This window comes from Manacus candei, unplaced genomic scaffold (genome assembly GCF_025592945.1).
Source record: "Manacus candei isolate 608988 ecotype Guabito, Panama unplaced genomic scaffold, ASM2559294v1 h1tg000051l, whole genome shotgun sequence".
Classification (NCBI taxonomy): Eukaryota; Metazoa; Chordata; class Aves; order Passeriformes; family Pipridae; genus Manacus; species Manacus candei.
In genome coordinates this window covers 2,413,557-2,437,776 of record NW_026138099.1, presented here as the reverse complement: position 1 = coordinate 2,437,776, position 24,220 = coordinate 2,413,557, and the positions used below count along the sequence as shown (strand labels likewise).

Genomic DNA, 24,220 nt, shown 5'->3' with positions numbered 1-24,220 from the left:
TATAAGTGAAAATGCCATTTTCGTTTGTGTGTTTGTGCTGGTTTAAAAGTTAACCAGCAGGGGGAATGAACCCAACTCAAAGGAGAGATTATAAATCAGAATAACAATTTATTAAAATAATACAGTAAGTACAATAATACAAACAAACAATTGGTCTCAACCCACAAAAACCCAAATGTATAACCTAGTACCCTGGGGCCTGAACAAAGTGGTGTTCCTTGGGCCCCGTTTGAGTCCAAAGTAAAGGGAGAGGGGAAGAACCTGCTGGTGGGAGAGCTGCTGCAGTCTGGCCAGAACTGGTGATCGCAGTCCAGTGGTGGTCTAAGTCTGGTTGAGAGCGATGAGATGCAGCTGTCCTCTGGATCCCACGAGTGGGTTGAAAAATGTTCCAAAACTCCAAGATTATATATCCTCCAGTTCAGGCAGGAATGTTCAGTGCTCCCCTCAGGGCGGGGAGTTCCACAAAGGGTGTGAGGACAGAAACATCTTCCTATCTCACAGGCCTCTTAACACCTAGTTTATAGCCTGAGGAGTCAGGCTCTATGGGCAGAAAGTGCGAATAGTCTATTGACAACAATAGTCTAGTTTCTGGGAAATGACATGGAAGGCTATAGAATACAGTTTTGGGTTACACCCACCATGATGAACTGATCTCAGCTGTCCTAACTAGGACAGTGTTGCACTGAGAATTGTGAAATCTGAGTCCTCCAAGCCCCTGATGTAGGAGTGCCCTTCTTTATGGCGCCCTCTCCCAGTGGAGCTTAGGGTGCTCCCTGGGTAGTGTTTCTGATGCTCTTCACCTAACCTTGTTTTGGAGGTGGTCTTGGGGATTTGGGTCCCCACCTTATTTTGTGCAGCTTTTTGTTCCTGATAAGGATGCACAGGAGAAGTTGTTGGATGGTCTCTACCTTGGCTCCATTCTGCCCATATACACAGCCATGGGGTGGCAGACTTGAGTCTTTAAAGAGACCTTTTCCTTCAACTTTGTGATAAAAAACACCTAGATGTTGATTTTGATACAAAGCTGAGGATTCATTGTTATGGTTTTAGCACCTCTCCAGATAGACAGGATCTCCTTCCTTTTTGTGTTCAACCTATGGCTATAAATCAAAGACGTCTCACTCCCAGTGCAGATCACACAATCTACTTGCTGTTCTCCCTGACCTGTCCTTGCACCTGTTTGTTCCGCGTCATCCTGATTCCGCGAGGCTGCCTGTGAAGATTAATTTGCCACTGGTGGAGATCTGAACAGGCATAGATCTGCTTCAAAAATGAAGACCTTATTTTATTTGTAGTAGTTGTCTTCAAGTAAATATCAGCATACAGCATACTGAGTGATACAGTATCGCTCAAACTGAGATAATATAACCACTGAAGCTTGTAAACTATGTTGTTAATTAGACCATGTGTTTTTAATGGACTTTTTAAAGCTACTAAAATTTACATGTTAGAGATTGAAATAATTAGTTTTCTTTCACGTGTTTGACAGATTTGTGAATGGCATTTTAAATTTCTTTCCTATGGTTGAAATGGTTTGAAATGTACCTAGGAGGAGAATCTGCACATTTTTCAGTAGTGTGAGTGCCATATGCTTGTTGAAAATATATACCTTTCTTTTTCAGAATACTTTTTTAAAAAATTCAGAAAGTTTCTGTGGCTGTAAGGAAACTGGCTTGCATTTGAAGTTGGCATATAAATTCAAGAGCACATTGTGCTGAAGAGCAAAAAAGAAGACAGTTTTCCATTAGCTAGGTTGTAAAATAGCTTTTTGGGAAGCGAAGGTGTAATTCCTAGCATGTAATGGCATAAAAATAAACATCCTCCCCTTACCTGTACGTTTTTGCAGATCAACACACAATTTGACTGTCTGTTAGAGAACAGTTATGTCAGACCTGTTGGAAAAGCAAATAAAAACAATAAAAGGAAGAATCTGTGCTTAGTAATTTAGAAAACAAATAATTTTATTCTGTTTCTGATCTTCATTTATAGCACCAGCAACAAGTGGTGCAGGCTGTGGAGCGTGCCAAACAAGTGACCATGGCAGAACTGAACGCAATCATTGGGGTACGTGGTCTTTTCATTTTAGCTCTGATAGTATTTGTAAATAGCTTTTCTTTTTTTTTTTCTCCCTTTCATGAACTCATTTCCATCAGATGGGCAAAAAGTGTGAGCAGTGGTGAAGTTCAGTAGCTTAATCTTCATAAAATCTGGTTACTATCTGAAGACTTTTCCTTGCACTGTGCCAAAAGGACTAATGGGCTAATTAATGTCTGTATTGTATCTATTATTGTATCTAATTTTTTTGAGTTTTTGTTTGTTTTTGTCCTTTTTAAGTAACATTGCTTCCTTTGCATTCCACCTGCCAGTCTGCTTCTGCAGCCACAGTAACAGAAGGACTTCATGTGACATACTGTTTTTCCCATCCCTCCTGCCCACATCCTTTTCTGGGTGTTGGCTCAAGACTCTGAATATTCATCACACTTTTCATTTTTAAATTAAAAAATAGCTGTTACTTTAAAAAACAAATAGAACAATCAACCAAGTGGAAAAAACCCCAAAACACCAAAACCAAAACACCCAAAGAAATAACCAAAATCCATAGCAGAACAACTCATCAACAGTGTGCTTATAGGTCCCCTACAATCATCTAAAAGTATGAGTGTGTGGAACCTCTCTTGTAAAAGCTTTACTGCCAGTGGTATTAGTCCAGTATAGAGATTTTATGGGTGTGGGCAGCCACAGTGTTTATATTTTACAACTGGAGAGGAGAGACATAACAACAAAAGCCATAGCTGTTCACACTACATAAAATAAAGTTGAGAAGTCATAGCTTCTCATAGCACATTATTCTCATGTATAATTATGCAGCTGGAGCAAGCAGTCGTTTAAGTTATTCTAGTGAAGACACAACTGTACTTCCTTTCTTCTGAACCCGCCCAAATGCTTTTTGTTTTATGTACAGATTATCCAGAAAAGTATTTTCCTTTTTTTTTATTCAGTGTATCAAACACACTTTGAAATTCTAATTATTCCATTTACTTTCATTAAAATTCAAATTGCTGAGTGAAGATGTGCATAAGGGTCGCAGAATAATCAATCTGAAGTGAAGATATTGCTTCAATTACACCTCCATCTTTTAACAAGGAAATCGGGCCTTTCTCATCATTGGTGACAGTAGTACAGACCAAGGATCTGACTGTAGCTTGTTTTTACTAGGCTATTTCTAACTCTGTTTTGTATCTCTGACCACAAGAAAACATTGGTAGTCAATTAGAAATTATAAATGGAAAAAAGTAACCTTTATTTCCTCTGAAGTACCCGTTAGAAAGAAGGGGGTGAATCAGAGCACGTCGTGTAGAATCATGAATAACATTTGTTGTATGTCTTTTACACTCCAGTGGGAAGAGTGGGAAGTGAATAATTTCCCAATTAGTTTTCATTACCTAACCAGAAATATTGTCTTCTATTAACATTCTTTGCATAAAGTAAGTAGCTGAAGGTTGGCTTCTTAGTTAAAGAAGCTTTTATATGTGTGTGCTGCATGTGCATATATAACATGTGTGTATACGTCCGTGTAAAATGTGTGATGTTATAGATACTGGCTATTGCACTCCTTATTTAAGTTTATCCTGCTTTCATGAACCGCTAAACCATGCAGAATAAATATAAACAGACTAGACACTTGCCTGGGAGCCTGGCAATAGCTTCTGTTGGTCTTCCCTCCACCAGACAGAAGTAAATTTTCTCTTGTTTCCTGCTGTCTGAATTTATCTCTTCATGTCAACTAAAATTCTGTTGCTTCAAAGTTTTTTAAACTATCAGAATTTTGGATTTGTGCATTAAAATTAGACAACCCTCGTGTCCTCACAGGACTGATTTTTACCTTACTCTACTGCCTTTTTTCACTCCTAAGTTTTATGTTGACTTAGCAAACGCTGTGTGTCCCTCTCTTTAGTTTTACAGAAACAGGAGCAATATGGACTCCAATTTTTGTGTTCATCACATTTAAGGAGAAGTAATCTCATGCAATCTTTGAAATATTCATTTTTAAAAATGGAATAAATAGGAAAGAGAGTTATCAAGTTTTTGTTGGATGAATATCCACAATAAGAGAGATTAGAGAGATTTAAAGTCTGAAAATGTAACATGGGACTAAAAAGGCTTGTCATACTTTGTGAAGTGAATACCCCTAAAAATAAAACAAAGAATGTAATTAGAAATTATGCCTTTTATATATATCTGATTAGATTGTCTTAAATAATTTTGCCGTTTGGTAAGTCTGACAGTGTTTGTGTTCTTTTAACACTGTGGTATTAGAAAAACTTCCAAAGTATGTTTAACCCATTGAACTGTGTATCAGGCAAAGAAGGAAGCAGTATTTGAGTTTTTGAAATACAACTGTAGCTTAAGTTTCTCTGTGCTTTGAGTGAGTTCTGTTCAGTTCACCTCACTCGTGCTAAACCCCTTCAATTCGCACAGAGCAACCCTGGGTGTCAGTTTAAAATGGATTCTACCAAAATGGAATATGCCACAAGAAGAGAATCAAACGTGCATGGATCACGTCTCTCTTTATGTTTCACACACACATATATTTTTGTATGAATGTGCTCTAATTTAATGGAATCTGATGAAGCACCTTTTAACTTTGCAATATTATTCTATCTTCATTGGTAAATGAACCAAATCACTGATCCATGCAGTTTAAATGCAAAATACTGAAGTGAACCCGGAATCTGGAGAGGCTGCTTGTTCTCCTGACAATAAACTAGTTATGTTTAATGGAATGAAACACAGTTATAATGACTTCTTTCACAGGTCATGTTCAGTTGAAAATTGTTGACAGGCTCAAACAAGTTAGATATCATCTATCATCTCCTGGAGAGTTGCAGTGAGAAAAACTAAATCAAAACTGTGTATATCATAAGCATGCTGCAGGAGGACTGTAAATCTGCAGGCATACAGACTCTGCATCTGGTGTTTGCCATGGATGGTGTGGTGTAGCGTTCTTGCTTGGGGCCGTTGGAAGTGCACATCCAGAGCTGCTTCCCAGGCTGGGTGTGCCAGGATGAGCCATGTGATGTATCCAGTTGATCTTGTCATGTGTCAAAGCTGCCGTGTTTTTACATTAGAATCTGCAAGATCGCACTGTTGGAACAACACATGAATCATAGCCTTAAGTCAGCAGTATAATCTAATTAGGAATGATGTTTTCATTTCCTCAATTAATAAATTGAGTTGTCTAACTTTCTTAAAATGTTGGGGTTTGTTTTTTTTTTAATCCATTATACAATACAATTGGAACACACTGTGTGAGTGTGGTTACATTTTAATAAGGGAACCAGGGAATTAACTTGTAACTTTTTAAGAATTTTATCAGAGTATTGTTTTTTTCCTGCTGTTTAAAGTAGTAATTTTTCAGCTGCAGTTGGGTAGTAAGGGAGAAATAAAGGCTACTGCTTGTATGCCTGTTTATCACTTGGAGAAAGATAAATACACCAAAAACTGAAGAACAGATATGTGATGGTGTTGAAAGAAAATGCAGTTTAGCACAAGAAATGCTGAACCTCAATTTTTAGCAGTGACATTTTAATGATAGGAAGTCTGCAAAATTATTTGCCATCAATTGTGAAGGCAATAACAAGCCTTGGTGGTTTTTCACACCCTCTGTGTTAAGTGCTTTCAGAATGACAGCGTAAACTGTGTTGGAGAACTCCAAGGAAGTAAAACTGATTAAAATGTTCATGCTTGAATGGTGCTGATGGAATAGTTCATTTGGACTTTCTCTACCTCCTGCAGCTCAAGCTGAAATATTAAAATTCAGTGAATTTAAATCTCTCTCTCCTCAGCTCAGGAAAAAAACATTACATTTTAATAGGTTTTAAACTCATAATTCATTGGTTTGGAGCTGCACTATTAAATCTATTTAAACATTACTTGTATTACTAAGGAAATGATTGAAATAATTTTTTTTCTTTACCATTCTATACATCTGAAGAAAAAAAGGATGGGTTTGGTTTAATTTTTAAACATTTTGTTTTATTATGCTACTTTTATTATCTTCTTAAAAAAAAAAAATAGCAAATGTCAGTTACTGGAAGAAGGGACTCCTTCTGTCTTGTCTTATATAATTACCAAGCTATAATGTTCCTTCTTAAATACACTGCTTGTCACAATTTCTACCCTATATTTGAGGCCAAGGTGCTTGTTTGACCCATCTCAAAAGGTTTGTAATTTTTGGTTGTTTGGTTGTTTTCAAGTGAGTGGTCATTTTACAACTATATAACAGTATTGCATAGCAAGCATGGAAAGCTTTGAAAGCAGTGCAGTGCACACAACTTGAAATGAAAATTTGGCATCAGTGCCAGCCATCACTGCTGTGGAGCCAGTTGTCTGGAGTTCCAGATGCCAGATGCTGAGGCGCTTCTTCTTTACATCGGTACTTAACCTGCAGAGGCATCTCCTGCTCCTCACAGAGAGGGTAGATTGTTTCTGGATTATGTGTGTGCTTGTGCTGTGAGGAAGATTGAGGGTTTTCTGTTTGAACTGATGCAGGCAGTTTGTATGGAAAAGTCATTCCTGCCCAGTGTGTGCATTCAGGAACAATAGTGGCAGGGAGGGTGGGGAAGTGCAGTAAAACAAGCGTGGGGTCAACAGTCTCTTGTCTCTCCAGCCCTTCTGTATTGCTTGTTTAAAGGTGTGTTAAGCAGTGGTTGAAGCTTAAATCTGTAGAACGAGTTGGTGACCTGCTGTATGTTGTACACAGGTTGTTACAGTGGGAAGGTGGCAGAAGAGGTTGACTTAATAGGTATGTGCTTTGAGTTGTGTTTATTTGTGTACCCTAAAGAAATGCTGAAATTCGTTGCTCCCCATTTAATTACTTGTTTGCTGATTGTATATTGAGGGTGTTGGTGATGTGGTTCTGCAATTTTTTTGATACTGCCTACTGCCTGATATTGAATTGTAGAAGGAACTGGAGGTGCCTTTTGGATGAGCATTTTTGGTTTTGAGTTATTCACCTGAAGTCTGGCTAAGTTAAAGACACCCTGTTTTTTGGCTATAAAGAGCTGTTTTGGAGGGATTTGTTGTCTTATTCCGATGTGCCGGCTTCAGAGAGAGCCTTGAAGGTGAGACCTAATTTAAATAAATCTCTCCCATATGCAGCATTATCTTGATTTAAAGAAGCTGAAATGAGGCACAGGAATTTTTTAGAGATTTCCAAGGGAATTAATTAGAATGTAAATAATTTTCAGGTACTGTATTTACTGAAAAAACATTCTGAGGATGGATTTTAAATACTGTTGCTTCTTGTAGAATGGGCTGCCTCTGTTTTTTTGCTTTTTCGCCTACCTTCAGTAGCTATGGTAGCTACTGAATTTATATTATCTATCACTATATGAGCAGTCAGTAACATTGCAGTGTGAAGTGCTGACCACTTGCTAACATCTAACTGCCAATATGCTGGTACCAGAGGCCTCGCTCCTTATGTTTAAGTACGTGCATATGACATGAGTGTTACAGCTCACACACTGTATCTGATCAGGCAGGAGAGCTGGCTTTTTCTTCCATGTTTCTCAAGGTTTTGCAAACCCTGGTACCAAAGCTATATCTTTTTTCATTAGGATTAATCAGTGCAGATATGAGCAGTCCCATGGAGAATTTTTGTGATGTTCTACAGCATGAACATATGCAGTATTTTATTTATGACTTATTTTTGTATGCTTTTACTTCACATACGGTAGAAAGGAGAAAACACTGTTACTGATGTGGCCTGTACTCCCACATATGGAAGGTGTTGCCAACCAAATACAGATGTACTGTGCTCCATATTGGTCTTTTATATGCCATATATTGCCTTCAGTCATGGCCTTATACCAGTGCTTTGGAAAAAAAGAAGTGTGTCTGTTTGATTTTAAAGTGTTGTGAAGGCAGGGGTTTTGCAGACGTGTTTCATTGCAAAATCAGCAAGGTTTATGTACTAAGTGGAGATACCATCCGTTTAAATGGGTACCCTTACTGTACAGTATAGCCTAAAGGCAATTGTTACTGTGTCCTGGTTTCATAACACAAGAGTTCTGATATCACCCCTTAACAAGGTTGTATGTTTGCCATCTAGACTTTTTCCCAACCCCACTTGGTAGGCTGCTGCCTACAGCTATGAATGAGGACCAGGACTCTCTACAGTGGATCAGTTAAGTGTTTGCATTTCTTCAGGTATGTGGGTAGTTCTTGTATCTTCAGTCTTAATTACAGGACAAAACAAGAGCTTTAGTGCTTAACTGGGATGGACACTAAAATACTGTGTAAGTGTTTCCACATGTTAAGTTCATCCATAAAAAAGGAGTTTGGGAGATCTTAAATATTTTAAGTTGTGTGATATTTCAGAATGTTTGATTTTCATTAGCGAGACCATTCCTTGCTTATCGTTTGGTGAACTTCTCACAGACACTTTCTTAGTATATGAATGCATCACAAATACTGATGAACTTAATCCAGTAATGTTTCTGGAACAAGGGAGTAGTGCTTTCCCTGTTGCACCTTCGAAAGAGACTGAAGCAAAAAGAAAAAGTGGTCCTTCCACAGTCTTAGAACTGCGACTTAAATCCAGGTGATTTGATCCTTCCATTATCAAAACCGCTGTAAATGGGAAACTGCAATTAAATCACTTTAAGTTTCAGTTACTTGACTAACAGACACTACATTAAAGAGGCAGAACACTACACATCTCAATTAAATTGCTTGGAGAGAGGTAATAATATCCACATGTTCTAACACCTGTGGGAAGAGGCTGCTCACCTCCGAGAAGAGCAGCCATTACAGTGCTCTGCACAGGACCAGAGCTGCACCAGAAATGGCAGTTTATAAAGACACAGAACGGATTGGAAAGAATGGATCAATCCATGCAACCCAGGTTCTTATCCTAAGCAAAGACAACTTGCTGAAATCCAACACAGTCTATATTTGTGTATTGTACGTATAATGAAACATAGTGTTAGCACTTAGAGTTATGGAGCTTGTACTTCTCAGTAATTGCTATGTAGAAATTTGACTGGTAAGGATTGACTTTGTAAGATGCATTGGAGAAATGCACGTGTGAGATGCGTAACATGCATCTCTTTTTCACTGATACTACATGGCTCTAAAACTATACCTTGTGAGGAAGCTTTGAACTAAATTATAGTTACCACGTTATCATCATGGCTAGGCCTTGCGAATGAAGATTTGGGGAGAGCTCTACCAACTCTTGTTACAAGCACGCTGGTGGCTTAAAAGGCCAATACAAGATAGGCACGTCAAGTTGCAAAAGGCTCAGCAGAAAGACTCCTTAGGTGGTATATTCTGCAAGACACGATTCTTTCTGCATTGTCTTTTCTCCTCAAGAGTGATCCTGCGTGTGTTCTCAAAGGCATCAGCAGCGTTATAGATGGTGTGTCTCCAGACCTCCCGACTGGAGGCCAGAGTAGACCAGTTATGGTGATCAATATGGCCGAGGCTGAGATGTTGTTTCAGGGAGTTCTTGTATCTTCTCTTCGGGGCTCCTCTCTTTGCGGCTCCTCTCTTGCGGTGGCAAGTTCACCGTAAAGCAAGATCTTAGGGAGGCGGTGGTCCATCATCCTGGAGACGTGTCCTGCCCAATGCAGCTGTGTTCTCAGCAACATGGCCTCAATACTTGTGACTGCTGCTTGTTCTAGAACAGATGTATTAGTCACATAATCTGACCAATGAATGTTTAGGATTGTGCAGAGACAGCGTTGATGGAAGTGTTCTAGGAGTCGCAGGTGGTGGCGGTAGATGACCCATGATTCGGATCCATATAAGAGAGTAGACAGCACTATGGCTCTGTAAACACTGATCTTGGTACTTTTCTTCAAGTGTTTATTTCGCCAAACTCTTTTATGAAGCTTTCTGAAGGCACTATATGCCTTTGCTAACCTGTTGTCTATCTCTCCGTCAGTCTTACCGTCTGAGGAGGTGAGGCTACCGAGGTAATTAAACTGCTGGACTGATTTGAGCTCTGATTGGCCGATGGTGATATGGGGATGATGGAAGACTTCCTGAGGTGCAAGTTGATAGAGAACTTCTGTCTTCTTTAGACTGACTTCCAGCCCAAAGAGCTCAGCAGCGTCTACAAAGCAGGATGTTAAACGCTGCAGAGCTGCTTCTGTGTGGGCAACAAGGGCGGCGTCATCAGCATAAAGCAGCTCCCGGACAAGATGGTTTAAGGTCTTGGTGTGGGCCTTCAGACGCCTTAGGTTGAAAAGGCTTCCATCAGTATGGTATCGAATGTAGATACCGTCCTGATCCTCGAGGTCTGCTGTGGCCCTTTGGAGCATCATGCTGAAAAAGATTGTGAATAGAGTTGCTGCAAGAACACAACCTTGTTTCACACCACTGGTTATTAGAAAGGGTTCAGAAAGTGCATTGCCATATCTGACTTGGCCGCGCTGATCCTCATGGAGTGAGATGATCATTTTAAGGAACTGGGGGGACAACCTAAACGTTCCAAAATCTGCCATAGACCTTTTCTGCTCACAGTATCAAAAGCCTTGGTGAGGTCAACAAAGGTTTCATAGAGACCTTTGTTCTGTTCCCTGCACTTCTCTTGCAGTTGTCTGAGAACAAATACCATGTCTGTGGTACTCCTGTTGGCTCTGTAACCACATTGGCTTTCAGGTAGAATTCCTTCTGCTATAGCGGGTATTAGTCTGTTCAAGAGTATTCTTGCCAGGATTTTGCCAGCAATGGAGAGCAGAGTAATAGCACAGTAATTTGAACAGTCTGATTTAGTACCTTTCTTCTTATACAAAGTGATGATGACTGCATCACGAAGGTCTGATGGTAGTTCGCCTAGTTCCCAACAGCACACCACAAATTCATGAAATTTAGCATGGAGTGCAAGACCCCCATGTTTCCAGAATTCAGATGGAATTCCATCAGCCCCATCTGCCTTGCCAGTTTTCACCTGCTGTATGACCTTGAGGGTTTCTCCTAAAGTGGGGGCAGTATCCAATTCATACTTCACTGGTTGTTGTGTGATGGACTGAATTACTGAGTCTTGAACTACACGGCTACTACTGAAAAGAGTCTGAAAGTGTTCAGACCATCGATTCAGAATGGAGGTTTTATCTGTCAGAAGCGTTTGCCCATCAGCGCTGAGTAGAAGGCTTTGTACCTGGTAGGTAGACCCATATGCTGTTTTCAGGGTCTCATAGAATCCTTTGTGATCACCCATATCTGCACATAATTGAGTTTTTTCAGCCAGATTCATCCACTGCTTGTTCTGGATGTCACAGAGTTTCTGTTGGATCTTGCTGCATGCAAGATGAAAAGCTGCTTTTCTTACATGACAGGATGGCAGTGCAAGGTGTGCTTGGTGAGCAGTTCTCTTCTTCCTCAACAATTCCTGGATCTCTTGATTGTTTTCATCAAACATCATCAAGTCCTTGTTCTTCTTGAGGGAGAACCCTAAGGATTCTTCAGAGGACTACAGGATGCTGTTTTTAATATGGTGCCAAAGTGTTTCAGGAGAGGCATATATAGAATCTATGGAATAGTTTTCGAGCCTAGTTCGAAGATTTGCCTGGAATCTGTCTCTCACTGTGGCTGATTGGAGATTGTTAGAATTGCTCATAGATTTAGCCACTTGGATCTCTCTATGATCGGTAGCATTGCTTAACTTTTCTTCTAGCTTTTATTGTTTTGATTCGTGATACCTCGCAGGTGATACTTTTTTCACTTTTCAGCCCAGGGTTTCAGAAACTTTTAAATATGATGACCCTGGAAGATTATTTGGAAGGCCACTAGAAAGAGCATTGGCATTGCTCTCATTTTCTAGTTCTAAAGAAAAGGAACAAGGTTCACAAGGTCACAACAGAGATGCTGTTTTTCTACTGAGTCCAGAGGAGAAAAAAATTTCTTCCCAATATCTGTGGGTAGGACATGAATGGAGCACTTTGTAAATAAGGTACTTGAACCAGTGTGCACCTTAGTCAGAGATGATTTTTGCCATCTGTTTGTCTGTAGCAGAAAACACCCGTTTGTTGTCATTGTTATTCTTTGCACTGGTCTTTGTGAGAAGGTTTTAAAGTGAAGGTTTGGTATGTCGGGGCACATTTCACACGACTGGCCCTCCTTATGGTAAGACCTTGAGCTTACTTGCATTTGTGCTTTCTTTCCTCTCTGGCAGGAGATGTGGATTTTCCTTGGCTGGGAATTGATGGGAGAGAAGGAAGAAGAGAGTTTTAAGTGGCATGATTTATGCAGGAACTTCTGCCCTTTATTAATTGATAATAGAAAATCATTCTGAAGAGCTTAATTCCCTCCACCGTCACTGTGAAATTGAGATGAAGTCCTGCAATCAGAAGAAACTACTGAAGTCCAGTATTCTATGGGAAGGGTGCACTTGGCCTTTTGCAGGGGACTAGGTTTTTTCCTTTATTAAGATTCTGTCCTTTTTTTACCAAGAATATTTTATTTCCTAGTAGGTTTTATTAATTTTTTGTTCTCTATCTGTGCTGTTTCACTGAGTGAAAAATAGTCGTGGGAGTGAAAGTGAGGACAAATGGTGAAACATGTATCCTGACAGAACGGAAATGTGCTCTCCATATATTGCCTTTCATCCCACAATATGATTTGGGAGATGATTTTTTGTTCCTCATTCACTTAAAAGATCTTTGAAGCAATTTGTAGAGATATGATTCTGATGGTTTCTTTGTTACTTATATAGGAGTTCTAAATGTTCCTCTTCTGATTAATGACAGCTATTGATTTTTTTCTTCTCCCCATAGTTTTCTCAGTAGAGCTTGCTTTCTTCCTGTGAAATCAGCATCCTCAAAGACAGAAATTAGAATCAGAAATTACTGATTTGAAGAGAACAAGAAGCCTAGCATTTGATTCTTGTAAAAAATAAAATTACTTTTATTATTATTAGCCTCCTTCTTATTCTCTCTCCTTTTTCATTGTTTTTCATTCTTCTTTTTTTCTCCTTTATTTTTGTCTAACCTGTGCATTCATTCCCCTTTGTGAACAGAAATGTTTGAGTTTTTTAGTAGATCAGCTGCATCTGATCATTTAGAATTTCCAATTCTAAATTTCCAATTAGAATTTAGAATTTAGAACACCTTTCATATAATCACAGAATTCTTTAGGTTGGAAAAGACCTCTAAGATCATGGAGTCCAACCATTAAACCAGCACCACTGTGGTCACCATTAAACCATGTCCTCAAGTGCCACATCCAGAAGTTTTTCTGAGCACTTCCAGATATGGTGATTCTGCCATCTCCCTTGGCAGCCTGTTCCAATGGCTGACCACTCTTTTAGTGCAAAGATTTTTCTTAATATCCCATCTAAACTTCCCTTGGTACAGCTTGAAACCATTTCCTCTCATCCAAAAGCTAGTTACCTGGGAGAAGAGGCCAACCCCCACTGCACTACAACCTTCTCTCAGGCCGTTGTAGAGAGCAATAAGGTCTCCTGAGCCTCCTTTTCTCCAGGATGCATGATTCCAGCTCCCTCAGCTACTCCTTATAAGACTTTTCCTCCAGACCCTTCACGAGCTCTGTTTCCCTTCACTGGACGTACTCTAGTACCTCAATGTCCTTTTTGAAGTGAGGGACCCAGAACTGGATACAGTACTCAAGATGCAGCCTCAACAGTGCCAAGTACAGTGGGGCAATCCCTTCCTCTGGTCCTGCTGGCCATGCAATTGCTGATACAAGGCAGGATGCCATTGGCTTTCTTGGCCACCTGGGCACACTGCTGGTTCATGTTCAGTTGGGTGTCAACCAGCACCCCCAGGTCTTTTTTCCACTAGGCAGCTTTTGAGCCACTCTTCCCCTAGCCTGTAGTGGTCCCTGGGTTTGTTGTGACCCAAGGACTTGGCACTTGACCTTATTGAAATTCATACAATTGGCCTTGGCCCATTGATGCAGTGAAGAACCCTCTGCAGAGCCTTCGTACCCTCCTGCCCAACTTGGTGTCATCTGCAAATTTACTGGGGGCACCACTCGGTCCTCTCATCCAGATCATCAGTAAAGTTGTTAAACAGGACTGCCCCCAGTACTGAGCCCTGGGGAACACCCACTAGTGACTGGCTGCCAGCTGATATAACTCTGTTCACTACTACCCTCTGGGCCCCGCCACCCAATCAGTTTTTATCTGGCAAACAATGCACTCATACATACCATGGGAAACCAGTTTCTGCAAGAGAACGCTGTGGGAAATGGTGTCAAAAGCTTTATTATGTCTATGTAGACAACATCCACAGCATTTCCCTCATCCACTAAGCGGGTTACCTTGTTGCAGGAGATCAGGTTGGTCAAGCAGGACCTACAAACCCATGCTGACTGTGCCTGATTCCCTGGTTGTCCTGTATGGCCATTATGGAACTCAAGGTGATATGTTCCATAATCTTCCTTGGCAGTGAGGTCAGATTGACAGGTCTGTATTTCTCTGGATCCTACTACTGGCCCTTATTGTGACCAAGACGGCCTCTGACCGACACACCTGGCAATAATCCTTCTCTGTTCGCAAACAGCAGGTCCAGTGTGGTGCCAGCCCTTGTTGTCTCACTCATCCACTGTGTTGGGAAGTTATCTTCCACACAGTCCGGGAACTTTGTGGATTGTTTCCTGTCTATTGTGTTGTATTTCCAGCAGACATCTTGTAAGTTGAAATCCTCTGTGAGAAGAAGTACCTGCGATCAGAGAGTTCTGCCAACTGTTTACAGACTACTTCATTCGCCTCTTCATCTTGGTGGTCTATAGCAGACTCCCACCAGGATAGTTCCTTTTACTCTGGTCACTGTAATAATTTTCGGAATGATCACTCTTCCTTGAAATGTTCTGTGATTCTGTAAAAGAGTAAGGGTAGTAGTTTGTTCTACCCTATATCAGTATCACTGTCTCTTTATATACCAGTCATATGGTATATATGCATATAGCTCGAGAACCATTCCACTGGAGAAACCACTGCATGACTCTCTTTGTAAGCTGTTTTGCTGTGTTGTATCTTAACATCAAAAAAACTTTTTTTAGTAATGCTATGCCAGTACAAAGGAAGTATAAATAGTGCAGATCACATCAAGGGTGTGAACAGGCATGATAGATAAAAATTCACATCATCCTAGGCACACTCATAACTGTGTGTGCCGAAGGACTTCCTTTGCTGGTGTTCAAACCATTGACATCAATATTGTGTACTTATGAGCCACTATTTTTATTTCTTTGTTTCCTCTTTGTCTTGGTTTCTGTTTTGTCAGTATGCTATCTTACTAATGATTCACTCTGAGCAATCAATCACATCATCTAACTCATTTCAAACAAACAATGAAGCTATTTGATTTAGATATTTTGAGGTCCCGTTCCAGCAGTATTGCAGGTATGGGTAGTGAACGCATGAGTATAAATATAAAAGAGAAAATATCTTTTTGAGATGTTAGTTTGTTAACATTAGAAATGTCTTCAGGTTAAAGGAGGTTCAGGTTGTTTGGGTAATGGCTGTGAGCTTTAGGGGTCTGTAAGAGTAAAAGTGGTAGATTACTGCAACACAGAGCTGCTTGGAAAGTATCCAGTAAAAGCTTGAACCTTTTCCAGGAAAATAGGCTTTGAATGTGCTGACTATAACAAGAGAGCATTTGAAGCTAATTTGTTAGTGGGTTTGTTATCAATGATTACTTCAAATTTGATCTCTTAAGATGTTTTGGGAAAAGAATTAAGCTAAGCATCAATATTAAGAATTGTGGCTGTAAAAATTAGTGATACTTAGATAAAAACCTTTTGCAAATCCTTTTTACCCATTTGCTAAGACATGACTTTGGAGTTATTTTATTCCTTAGTGTAGACTGCCTAGAAGAATATACAGAAAATAAAATACCGTTAAGGAGCAACCAAATGTTATCTTTATTTGACATGTGTTAATATGTTTTGAATGTCGTACTTCAGTTTTTACTACTGAGCTGATTTAAATTATCATCTTCCTAAATATATTACTAAAAAGAATGCAGTCTACTTTTTTTGTCTTCTTTCTGATTGCTGTGTTTACCCCCTGCTCTTATATTTTTTGTGTGTTGGATCTTCTTAAAAACATTGCATTTTGCAATTCTGTAGGGCATATTTCTTGGTAGCCAACTTTTACTGTTCTTATTTTCAGATAGTTTTGGAAAATTTACAGCATCATAAAGCCTAGTTTCCAAGTTTTCACCTATTATGCATAGATGCTGAAGATGTATGCTTGACTTTACACATATTGAAGTCAATTGTGATGGGATTCTCTAAAGTTAACCACATGCTAAGAGTTCATAAATAATGTGACTAAGGATAACAAATTAAAAAGAAAATGAAGAAAGGGGAAGAGAAGGGATTACAACAACATCAAAAAATTATGTGTTGCTCATTTTCAGGCTTTTTTTGCAAGTTTTTTAATTGTGTTGGATTTTTTGATCTAAATTCATGTTACATGCAGAAACAAATATGAACTTTCTTCTGTAGTAGAATATTTCTGTGTGTGGAGAGTATCTGTCAGTTGTCTTACTGCTCCATGTCTTTGGCATTTTGATGACTAGAGGAGTTCAGGCTTTTTTAGCACTTTGGACCACTAACCTGATGCCCAGTGGACTAAAGAATTGCCCCTGTTTTTATAACTTTCTCTGTAACCAAATAACTGCATGTGGTCCACCTGATGCTCACCAGTGACACCTATGGACAGGGGAAAAGCAAAACCAAGCTGCGAATGTTGTGGGTGTTTGAATACAGTAATAGTTTTCAGAGGTCATGGAAATGGCAGTCAGAGATGTGATGTCGCTTTGTCTTTACTTTCTTGGCTAAGCTTATTAGCAAACAGCACTAATTATGTGATTATATACTTTTATTTTCTCTTCTATATTCTGTGAGCAAAAGCCTGCTCAGTGCTTCACTTGAATTTGTGTCATTTCTGGGTTTGAACCAGTGCCTCATTTTTTCAGCATCGTCCATTGTAATGGAGGTGGTCATAGTCCATAGTCCTTTCCCATACCAATGCAATCCTAGTCCATAATCCTTCTGTTATTGGACATTTACTTCCAGCCCAGCCTAACAGCATGCACAACATTACCTCTGTCTGTGTGGCGTAGGCATATGGGGCCGTGCTGAAATTTTGGGTGTTAACTTAGATTTCTTTAACAGTCTGCTTTTCATACTGTTTTCTTTGTGCTGCTACAAGTGACTGAATTTCTGCTGTATTAGTGAATGACACTTTGTCACTACAGGGACCATGTTCTTTCCAGATTTTAGGTTCCCATCACTTCTAATCGAAGAACTTGCAGTTCTCCATGGCAGGAAGGCTCCGGGTTTGGTTTTTTTTTCCCGCTACTCTCTGCAGTTATTTTCAGAGCTCTCTGCAATGCAACTTGCAATGAAAACACATTGGTTCTTGGCCAAGAAGGACTGGGCCAGCCAAGCTGTTCAGGGTGATCCCAAGCTGCTAGGCACTGAAGTGCCATTACTCTTAATGACCATACTATACCTGAGAGGCATTAGTGATGTTCAGTACATCCAAGATTCAGTCTGTGCTGTTGTCTTGCTGAGCTATGTGGAGAGGTTCCCAACAAAGAACAGTAAAAAAGGGCATTACATTTTTATTGCAGTTTTCTTCCAGCTTTTTGGAAACCATCCTATATCCACAGAGGAGGTCAAATAGTGCAAATACGGTAGGTCAGTAGGGATCTATACAGGTTGTACAATACTGTGAAATGAGTGTCTCTTTTTGGTTGACAGTGTAATAGTTAACAAGGGAAAAGCTCATTGTTGATACTCTTGAGCTCTTCTCAAAGTCTTTGTTTTAAGCTGCTGGCAAGAATAAGGCAGAGTTCTTCTTGCAGTACATTATAGCATATTGTTAAACAGGAATGGGAAATTCCTTGCTCAAAATCAGCTGATAGAACACAGATTATTTTGTCTATCCCTTTTCTTTTGCTTGCTCTTCTCCTCCCTCCCCAGATCAGGCATGCCTGATTGTTTCCTTGCTTTAAGGCAGCCCCATTCAAACCGAAGCTAAACAATACACTGTTTACTCTTGAGTTGTTTCATTAGAATTAATTTAAAATTCTGAAAAACAAAGCATACTGCCATAAGAGCATCAAGCAAGCAAAATGTGTTTGATGCTTTCTACAAGAAGGAGCACCTGCTAGAATGGGAACACATGGGTTTGCAAGCAGGGAAAAGATTGAGCCTTCCCTTCTTCTTCCACCTGGAAGAATGTTCTTTCTGGTTTTGATTTTGTTGTTGTTGTGTGGTCCCCACCCCTTTTGTATTTTTTTTCCTCTCACCATTCTTTTGGATCATTCCCCTCTTTTCCCTGGCACTGATCTTGAGTGGATGACACATGTGTGCTACCACCAGTCTGATTCCACTGCATGGGTTTTATTTCCAAGAGGAAGAGGAGGATCTGTACTTTAGGGGTGGGGTGTTAAGGAAGGCATGCAGTGTGCTGCAAGAGTTATCTAGCATACTGTGTGTGTGACTTGCAGCCTTTTACTTTCAGCTCACCCTTATGTAAAGATTCATGCTAGGGGAGGGAAGGGAGTAGTAAAGCGAGCAACGTGTCTGTTGATTATCAAGAGATAGGTTGCAGGGTGGGAAGTAAATTTAAGTTCTAATGAAAACCAAACAAAAGTAGAACTCAAGCCTTAGCAATTAGAAATTTAAAGTGGAATTGGTTTATGCAAAGCAAATTACATTTTTTTTTTTTCTCCTGAAGTCCTGTATACAGACATGCGGGGGGAGAGAACAATCCCAGAGGACTTATGGGATTTACCTGAATCCTGAGCAATGGCTGCTTGAAAACCAAAATTTCAGAGTTAATCTATTTATTGTATGAACAGAAATTAGTTGGGACTGTTAGCATGCAAACCTTAGATCTGAACAGATCTTTCTTGGGATATATTTAACTTATTCAACTATCAAACTTTTTCAACTGTTTGATTTTTTGTTTTGATCTGGTTTTTTTTGCCCTTGCCTTCCCAATGAATAGCAACAGTCTATCTATCCCACGGTGGTTAGTATAGCACAGAGCTTGATGCAGCCCTGGTTGAGGTCAAGCACTCCAGTTCGAACCTCTCAAGGGCTTTCTCTCTGTGTTGCCAGTGTCCTGGTAAAAATGACTTTAAACTCTTGTCAGTGCAGTTACTGGTGCATGCATCACAGTCCCACTCAAATAAACCTGTCACAACACAGAGTCAGCAGCTAAAGAAGACTACAAGGGCAGGCCTCTAGCTTTTCATTCAAGCATCACTAAACGTGCACAGAGTACCCAATTATTTCAGCATTATTGAGGAAGCCTACAGGAGGATCCAAGCCTTGCTACATTAGATTTTCTTTAGTAATTTGCTCAAGTACCGCTGAGGACACTTAAAGGGCTTTAAACGGTGGCTGCAACCAGTTTCCTTTTCTGGATTGTTAATTTGGGTTTTCTCTTTCAAATTAACTTTCACTGCATGCTGTGTAGTGGCGCTGGGAGAACTGTTTAACACTAATTTTCTCAATTTTCAGCTTTTTTTTATTATATAACTACTTTTATAGTTACATGTGTTTTGATTAGACGTGTAGTGTGCGTTTCTGCTAGAAAGAGAAAAATGTAATACTTCTGTCAGAAAAACAGAGATTTCTCCAAAAATGGGAACATTCCCTTCCTTTATTCTTTTTTTTCCTTTTATTTTGTTTTGTTTTCATTGTTGTTCTTCTTCTTTTGCAGCCTGAAGTTTACTGAATGTGTTGTGTCCAAACATGGACATTTTTAAAACACCAGGATGTTTGTGTGTTGATATCTGAATTGATCAGATGCATTGGTTGATCTAATCAATCACAGTTGATGTATATAAGCAATCAGACAACCCCCAGTTGCCTGAACAAATTCAATATCTGTGTTTTGTTTTTCACAGCAGCAACAACTTCAGGCCCAGCACTTGTCACACGGACATGGTCTTCCCGTGCCGCTCACTCCGCACCCCTCGGGCTTGCAGCCTCCAGCCATCCCACCCATTGGCAGCAGTGCTGGTCTCCTGGCACTCTCCAGTGCGCTGGGTGGGCAGTCACACCTCCCAATTAAAGATGAGAAGAAGCACCATGATAATGATCACCAAAGAGGTTGGTGCTGACAGATGAGTGTGTGGCTTTGTTTGTTTTCCTTCTTTTTTTAAAAAATTCTCCTGTTAAAAAAAAAGAGAGGGAGAGGAGAGGAGGGGAGAGAGATTTTCAGAAGAATTCCAAGCTAATTACTTCAGTGTTTCTTATCTAGCAGTAGCCAGAAATTATGTTCAAGTGCTAGAAATCCAGTTTTATAAATCTGGCTGCACAGCGTTAATAATTAACTGTACAGAAAAGTTAACATCTGTGAAATTTATTATTTAACAGACATCAGGATTCTTTCTTCCCAGTATGATAAATGTATAATTTTATGTAAACTAACCGGTACTTTTCTCTTTCTCTCTTCCCCCATCTCCATCTCCTGCCGCCGTCTCTTCCCCTCCTTATGCATGCAGACAGAGACTCCATCAAGGTAGGATTCCATTTCATAGGTGTAAAGGGTAGCTTGACAGAGCTGTAGGCACACTGCATTTTTCTAAAGTATGGCCCAGAGTGGTGGAAAAACCAAGTGAAACTGAGTTGTGATACTCGTATAGCAGCACCCTGCATAGATCGTGTATCACATTTAGGAAGTGGCTAGTAGTGGGACAGCTAGGACTGCAAGCAACATGCTGAGCAGCAAGTTTGCTGGAACAGCATCGAGGATGTTTTTGGTTAGAGTGAAAAGTCTGCCTGGGGTCCCTGCCCACGCTTCTGAGACAGAAACAATTAGCCATTAGCCTTAAATAATTTGGAGACTGTAAACTGTAATTCTGATATTTCCTTATAATGCACTTATGAAAGGAGAACTCTGTCTCTCTCAGAGGAGAGAGGGGATGCTGCCTGCTGTCCTGACTCAAGTAGTTGGAGAGGAGTGAGCTGCCTTTTCCTACTCTGATGAACGTGGTACTCACACTGAGGATTCTGCCTTCTGTTTCCAGAAGTTAATTTTCAGGTTCTGAATGACTCTGCAATGTATCTGTATTACTCTGTATGTACCATCCTGTGTATGGTAGTGTCCATAAGTAGATGTAATAACACACCTTGCAGCCTGTATATTTTTGAGCATTCAGTGATGCTATGTACCTGGATGCTTTTCGATACTGGATAGCCACTAGACTCTCTCAGAGGCTCCTGAGGTTTCCATGCTGCAAGTGGGGAGATTGTACCCTGGCCCTGCCATCTCCTGGATCGGTCTGCTCTCCTAGTTTGCATGGTTTTCAGAAACATAAGGTCAACAAACCTTTTTAGGTGCTGGTATGTGAAATGAAAAATAAACTTCTACAGATGGCAAAACCTATGCCAACCTTTTGAGCACTTACGATGAGTTTGTCACGTTTCTAGTGGTGGTTTTTTTAGGAATATTGTTATATATATTCTTGGAGTTGGCCAAGTGGCAGAAGAGGTGTTCACAGCATGAGTCTAGGGTGCATTAGACATGATTATGAGGATCTTCTCAGTCAGATGTTACAGTGTGCCCTAGCTGGCATTGGGAAAACCATGGTTCTGGGCACAGGCTTTGTCCCCGTCAGAAACGTGTCCAACCGGGGCTAAAGCGTGAGGGGCTATGCCTTTGCTTTGCTTCTTTGGCAACTACAGGTGGGGACGTGTCCCACAGTCTACCCCAGTGCACCCATTCTGCCACTGCCAACTCTGACATGTCCCAGCCAAGTGCATCTGAGCCGATGGTTGTCAGTTTTGCGATTACTCACACGGCTCTGCATAACAACCAGGAGCTGACAGGAACTGTCAGTTTTTACTGTGAGCAGCAAAGGCACTGAAGCTGTCTATCTGCTGACATAAGACAGCAGTGCGTTGGATTTCACTTCAGCTTTCTTGTCATGAGGACTAGAAACTGCCCTTAGTGCTTTATGCAATGAGGCTGGGCACAGATTAATGATTATTTCCCTAGAACATCCCCTCTTTGCTGTGAACAGATAGGTTTAGTCCATTTTCCTTTTTCCTGCATTCAAACAAACAAATACAAGTAGGGCAGTTACCTAAATATGGCAATACAAACTCATCTGGTTTCTTGAGTGAGTTTGCATACCTGTGTAGTTAGAACCATGAGGATTTCACTCAAGAAAGTGGCTGAGGAGAACTACTGGTATATACCATCCGCTGTTTCTAAACAATACATGCTAGTCATGTTTCTGTCATTTGTGGGATGTTGGGGTGTTTATGCTGGCATGGGTGTTAGGGGGAGCATTTGTACTGAAAAGCCCAATTTTGTCTGGGACTGATTCAAAGCTGCTGTTACTCATACAACTTCCAAAGGGAGAGGAGGGCATTGCTAGTTTGTGCCAGTTTACTTTGAACTGATAAGTAGGTGTTTGTCTTCCACACTGTTCAGGTTGTGAATTGGTTTCTGTGTCAGCATTATGGGACTTACTGCCAACTTTGCAAGGCAAAATAGTTTGCTAATTTCCTTAAATGTTTGCAGTGATGCCCAGAGTAGCAGTTAGTCACTTGTTTAATTGATCTGTCCTCCCTTAAGTGGTTCCCAGTTAAGACAGGGGTTTTATGATTGTCTGCTGTGTGACTTGAGATGGTTTTTGTCAGCCAGAACGTGCCAGTTGCCAGGAGCTGGAGTCTGTGTGCTTGTAAGAAATAATTTATTCATGCAGGATAATGCCTCTTAACATTTAACAGGTAATGAACGTGACATAAATTTCCTTCTTCCTTTTAATTTTTTACTTTCCTCTTTCAATGTGCAAACAGGGAGGCTCTGGTACTCTAAATAGTAAGTAATTTTTGGCCATCTGTCAAAAGGAAATTTCAATACAAATTTAAATTAATGGTGCCTGAAATTTTTTATAGCTCCTTTAAAAGCCTCTAATGTGCAGAAAATTCTGAATCTGCTGGTAGTAATTAGTGTAGCATGTAATGAGGAAATGAGCGATGTTATACAGCCCCAGTGTAACATTTTGATATGGTAGCAAAATTTTGATTTATATAACGTTTTGCCTGGGTTTAATTGTAAGAGACACCTTAAAGTTTTCTTGCTGATACAGATTATTAAGCAGGGCAGATTTTAAAATAGCTCATAAAGTGTAAATTTACACTGTAGTGTGCGTAATGAAGGTACACTAGCCATTTCTATAAAGAAAGAAGTTTGGCTGAAATGTCCCATTGCTTGCCACCATTTCCAGCACTTTGGATTTTCTGGGCAGTTCTCTTAGTGAAACTTGCTGTCTCTAGCTGTGCTGATCCTGACTCCTCTTAGTTCACACCAGGGAAAAGGCACTTTGCATCATTCTTCCAAATGTGATGTTTTCTGCCTGATAAGCCAGACTGGACTCACATCCTTCCCAGCACATCCCTTGAGCGAGTAGTTTCCTGCTGCAGCTGAGTAGTCACTTTCCAGGTAACAAGATTGTCCAGGAGCTGTTCCTAAATACTAGATCAGCATTGGCAGAGGAAGCTCTGTGGAGAAGGGCAGCATTGGGAGCTCTTGCTGCTTGGATTCAGTCTTCCAAATCTGTCGCCAAGTTTGAAGTGTGGGAAAACTCTAAAGGCAGTAAACTGGGCCGTGGGAGTGCTCTTTGTGCAGTGGCAAGGCTGTGGAGCACACAAAAGGAAGAGAAGGGGGGCATGTGCCAGGGCTGCGCTCAACTGGCAGCCCTGGCTTAAGGGCTCAGAGGGAATATAGTGTATTTAGGTAGAAAGACAAACTGCTCTGCGGTTAACCGAGCAGCTTTTCACAGTGGACTTAGTGTGTTTCCTTTTTGAAGCTGTAAAACTTCTTTTTTTCAAAAAAGAAAAGGAAAAAAGAAAAAAAGGATTTTTCTAAACTGAATTCTTGCTTGCTAATTGCACCACACAAATTTTTTTCCACGTCCTATGAGAACTCCCGATTCAGGAAGCATGTCCTTCTTCCCAGCTGTGGTACCCTCCCTGGGACAAATGTGGCAAAAGTTTTGCTGGTCCATGTCAAAGTTCCTTCTGTAACACATGCCCTTTGAAGCAGCTGTGGAAACATTTTGTGTGCAAAAGCTCCACCTGGCAGAAAGTAGTCTAGTGCTAGCAGTCTCTTCCCATGACTCTCACTGCAGCAAATGGAGTGAAGGACCGCTCAGATGCTGGCTGGGTTGTGGGCCTACCAGAGCTAACCAGGATGTTCCTG

The 24,220-nt window shown here is 40.4% G+C and overlaps 2 protein-coding genes across 4 annotated transcripts in view; one reads left to right on the top strand and one right to left on the bottom strand.

Annotated features, from left to right (window-relative positions):
* TLE4 (TLE family member 4, transcriptional corepressor) overlaps positions 1 to 24,220 on the top strand; it is a 100,888-nt gene that overhangs the window by 37,053 nt on the left and 39,615 nt on the right. The window contains exons 6-8 of one of the 3 annotated variants that reach the window (XM_051801407.1): positions 1,990 to 2,064; positions 19,914 to 20,115; positions 20,511 to 20,527. In XM_051801407.1, coding sequence (XP_051657367.1) covers positions 1,990 to 2,064; positions 19,914 to 20,115; positions 20,511 to 20,527 — 294 coding nt within the window. Of the gene's footprint in view, positions 1 to 1,989; positions 2,065 to 19,910; positions 20,116 to 20,510; positions 20,528 to 24,220 lie in introns of all 3 variants that reach the window. The other 2 variants (XM_051801406.1, XM_051801408.1) reach the window with 2 other exon arrangements.
* On the bottom strand, positions 9,416 to 11,410 carry LOC127477302 (uncharacterized). The gene is made up of 2 exons (XM_051801494.1): positions 11,227 to 11,410; positions 9,416 to 10,527 (listed from the first exon to the last, which is right to left on the bottom strand). The coding sequence occupies exons 1-2, from the start codon at positions 11,238 to 11,240 to the stop codon at positions 9,504 to 9,506; spliced, it is 1,038 nt and encodes a 345-aa protein (XP_051657454.1). The 5' UTR covers positions 11,241 to 11,410; the 3' UTR covers positions 9,416 to 9,503.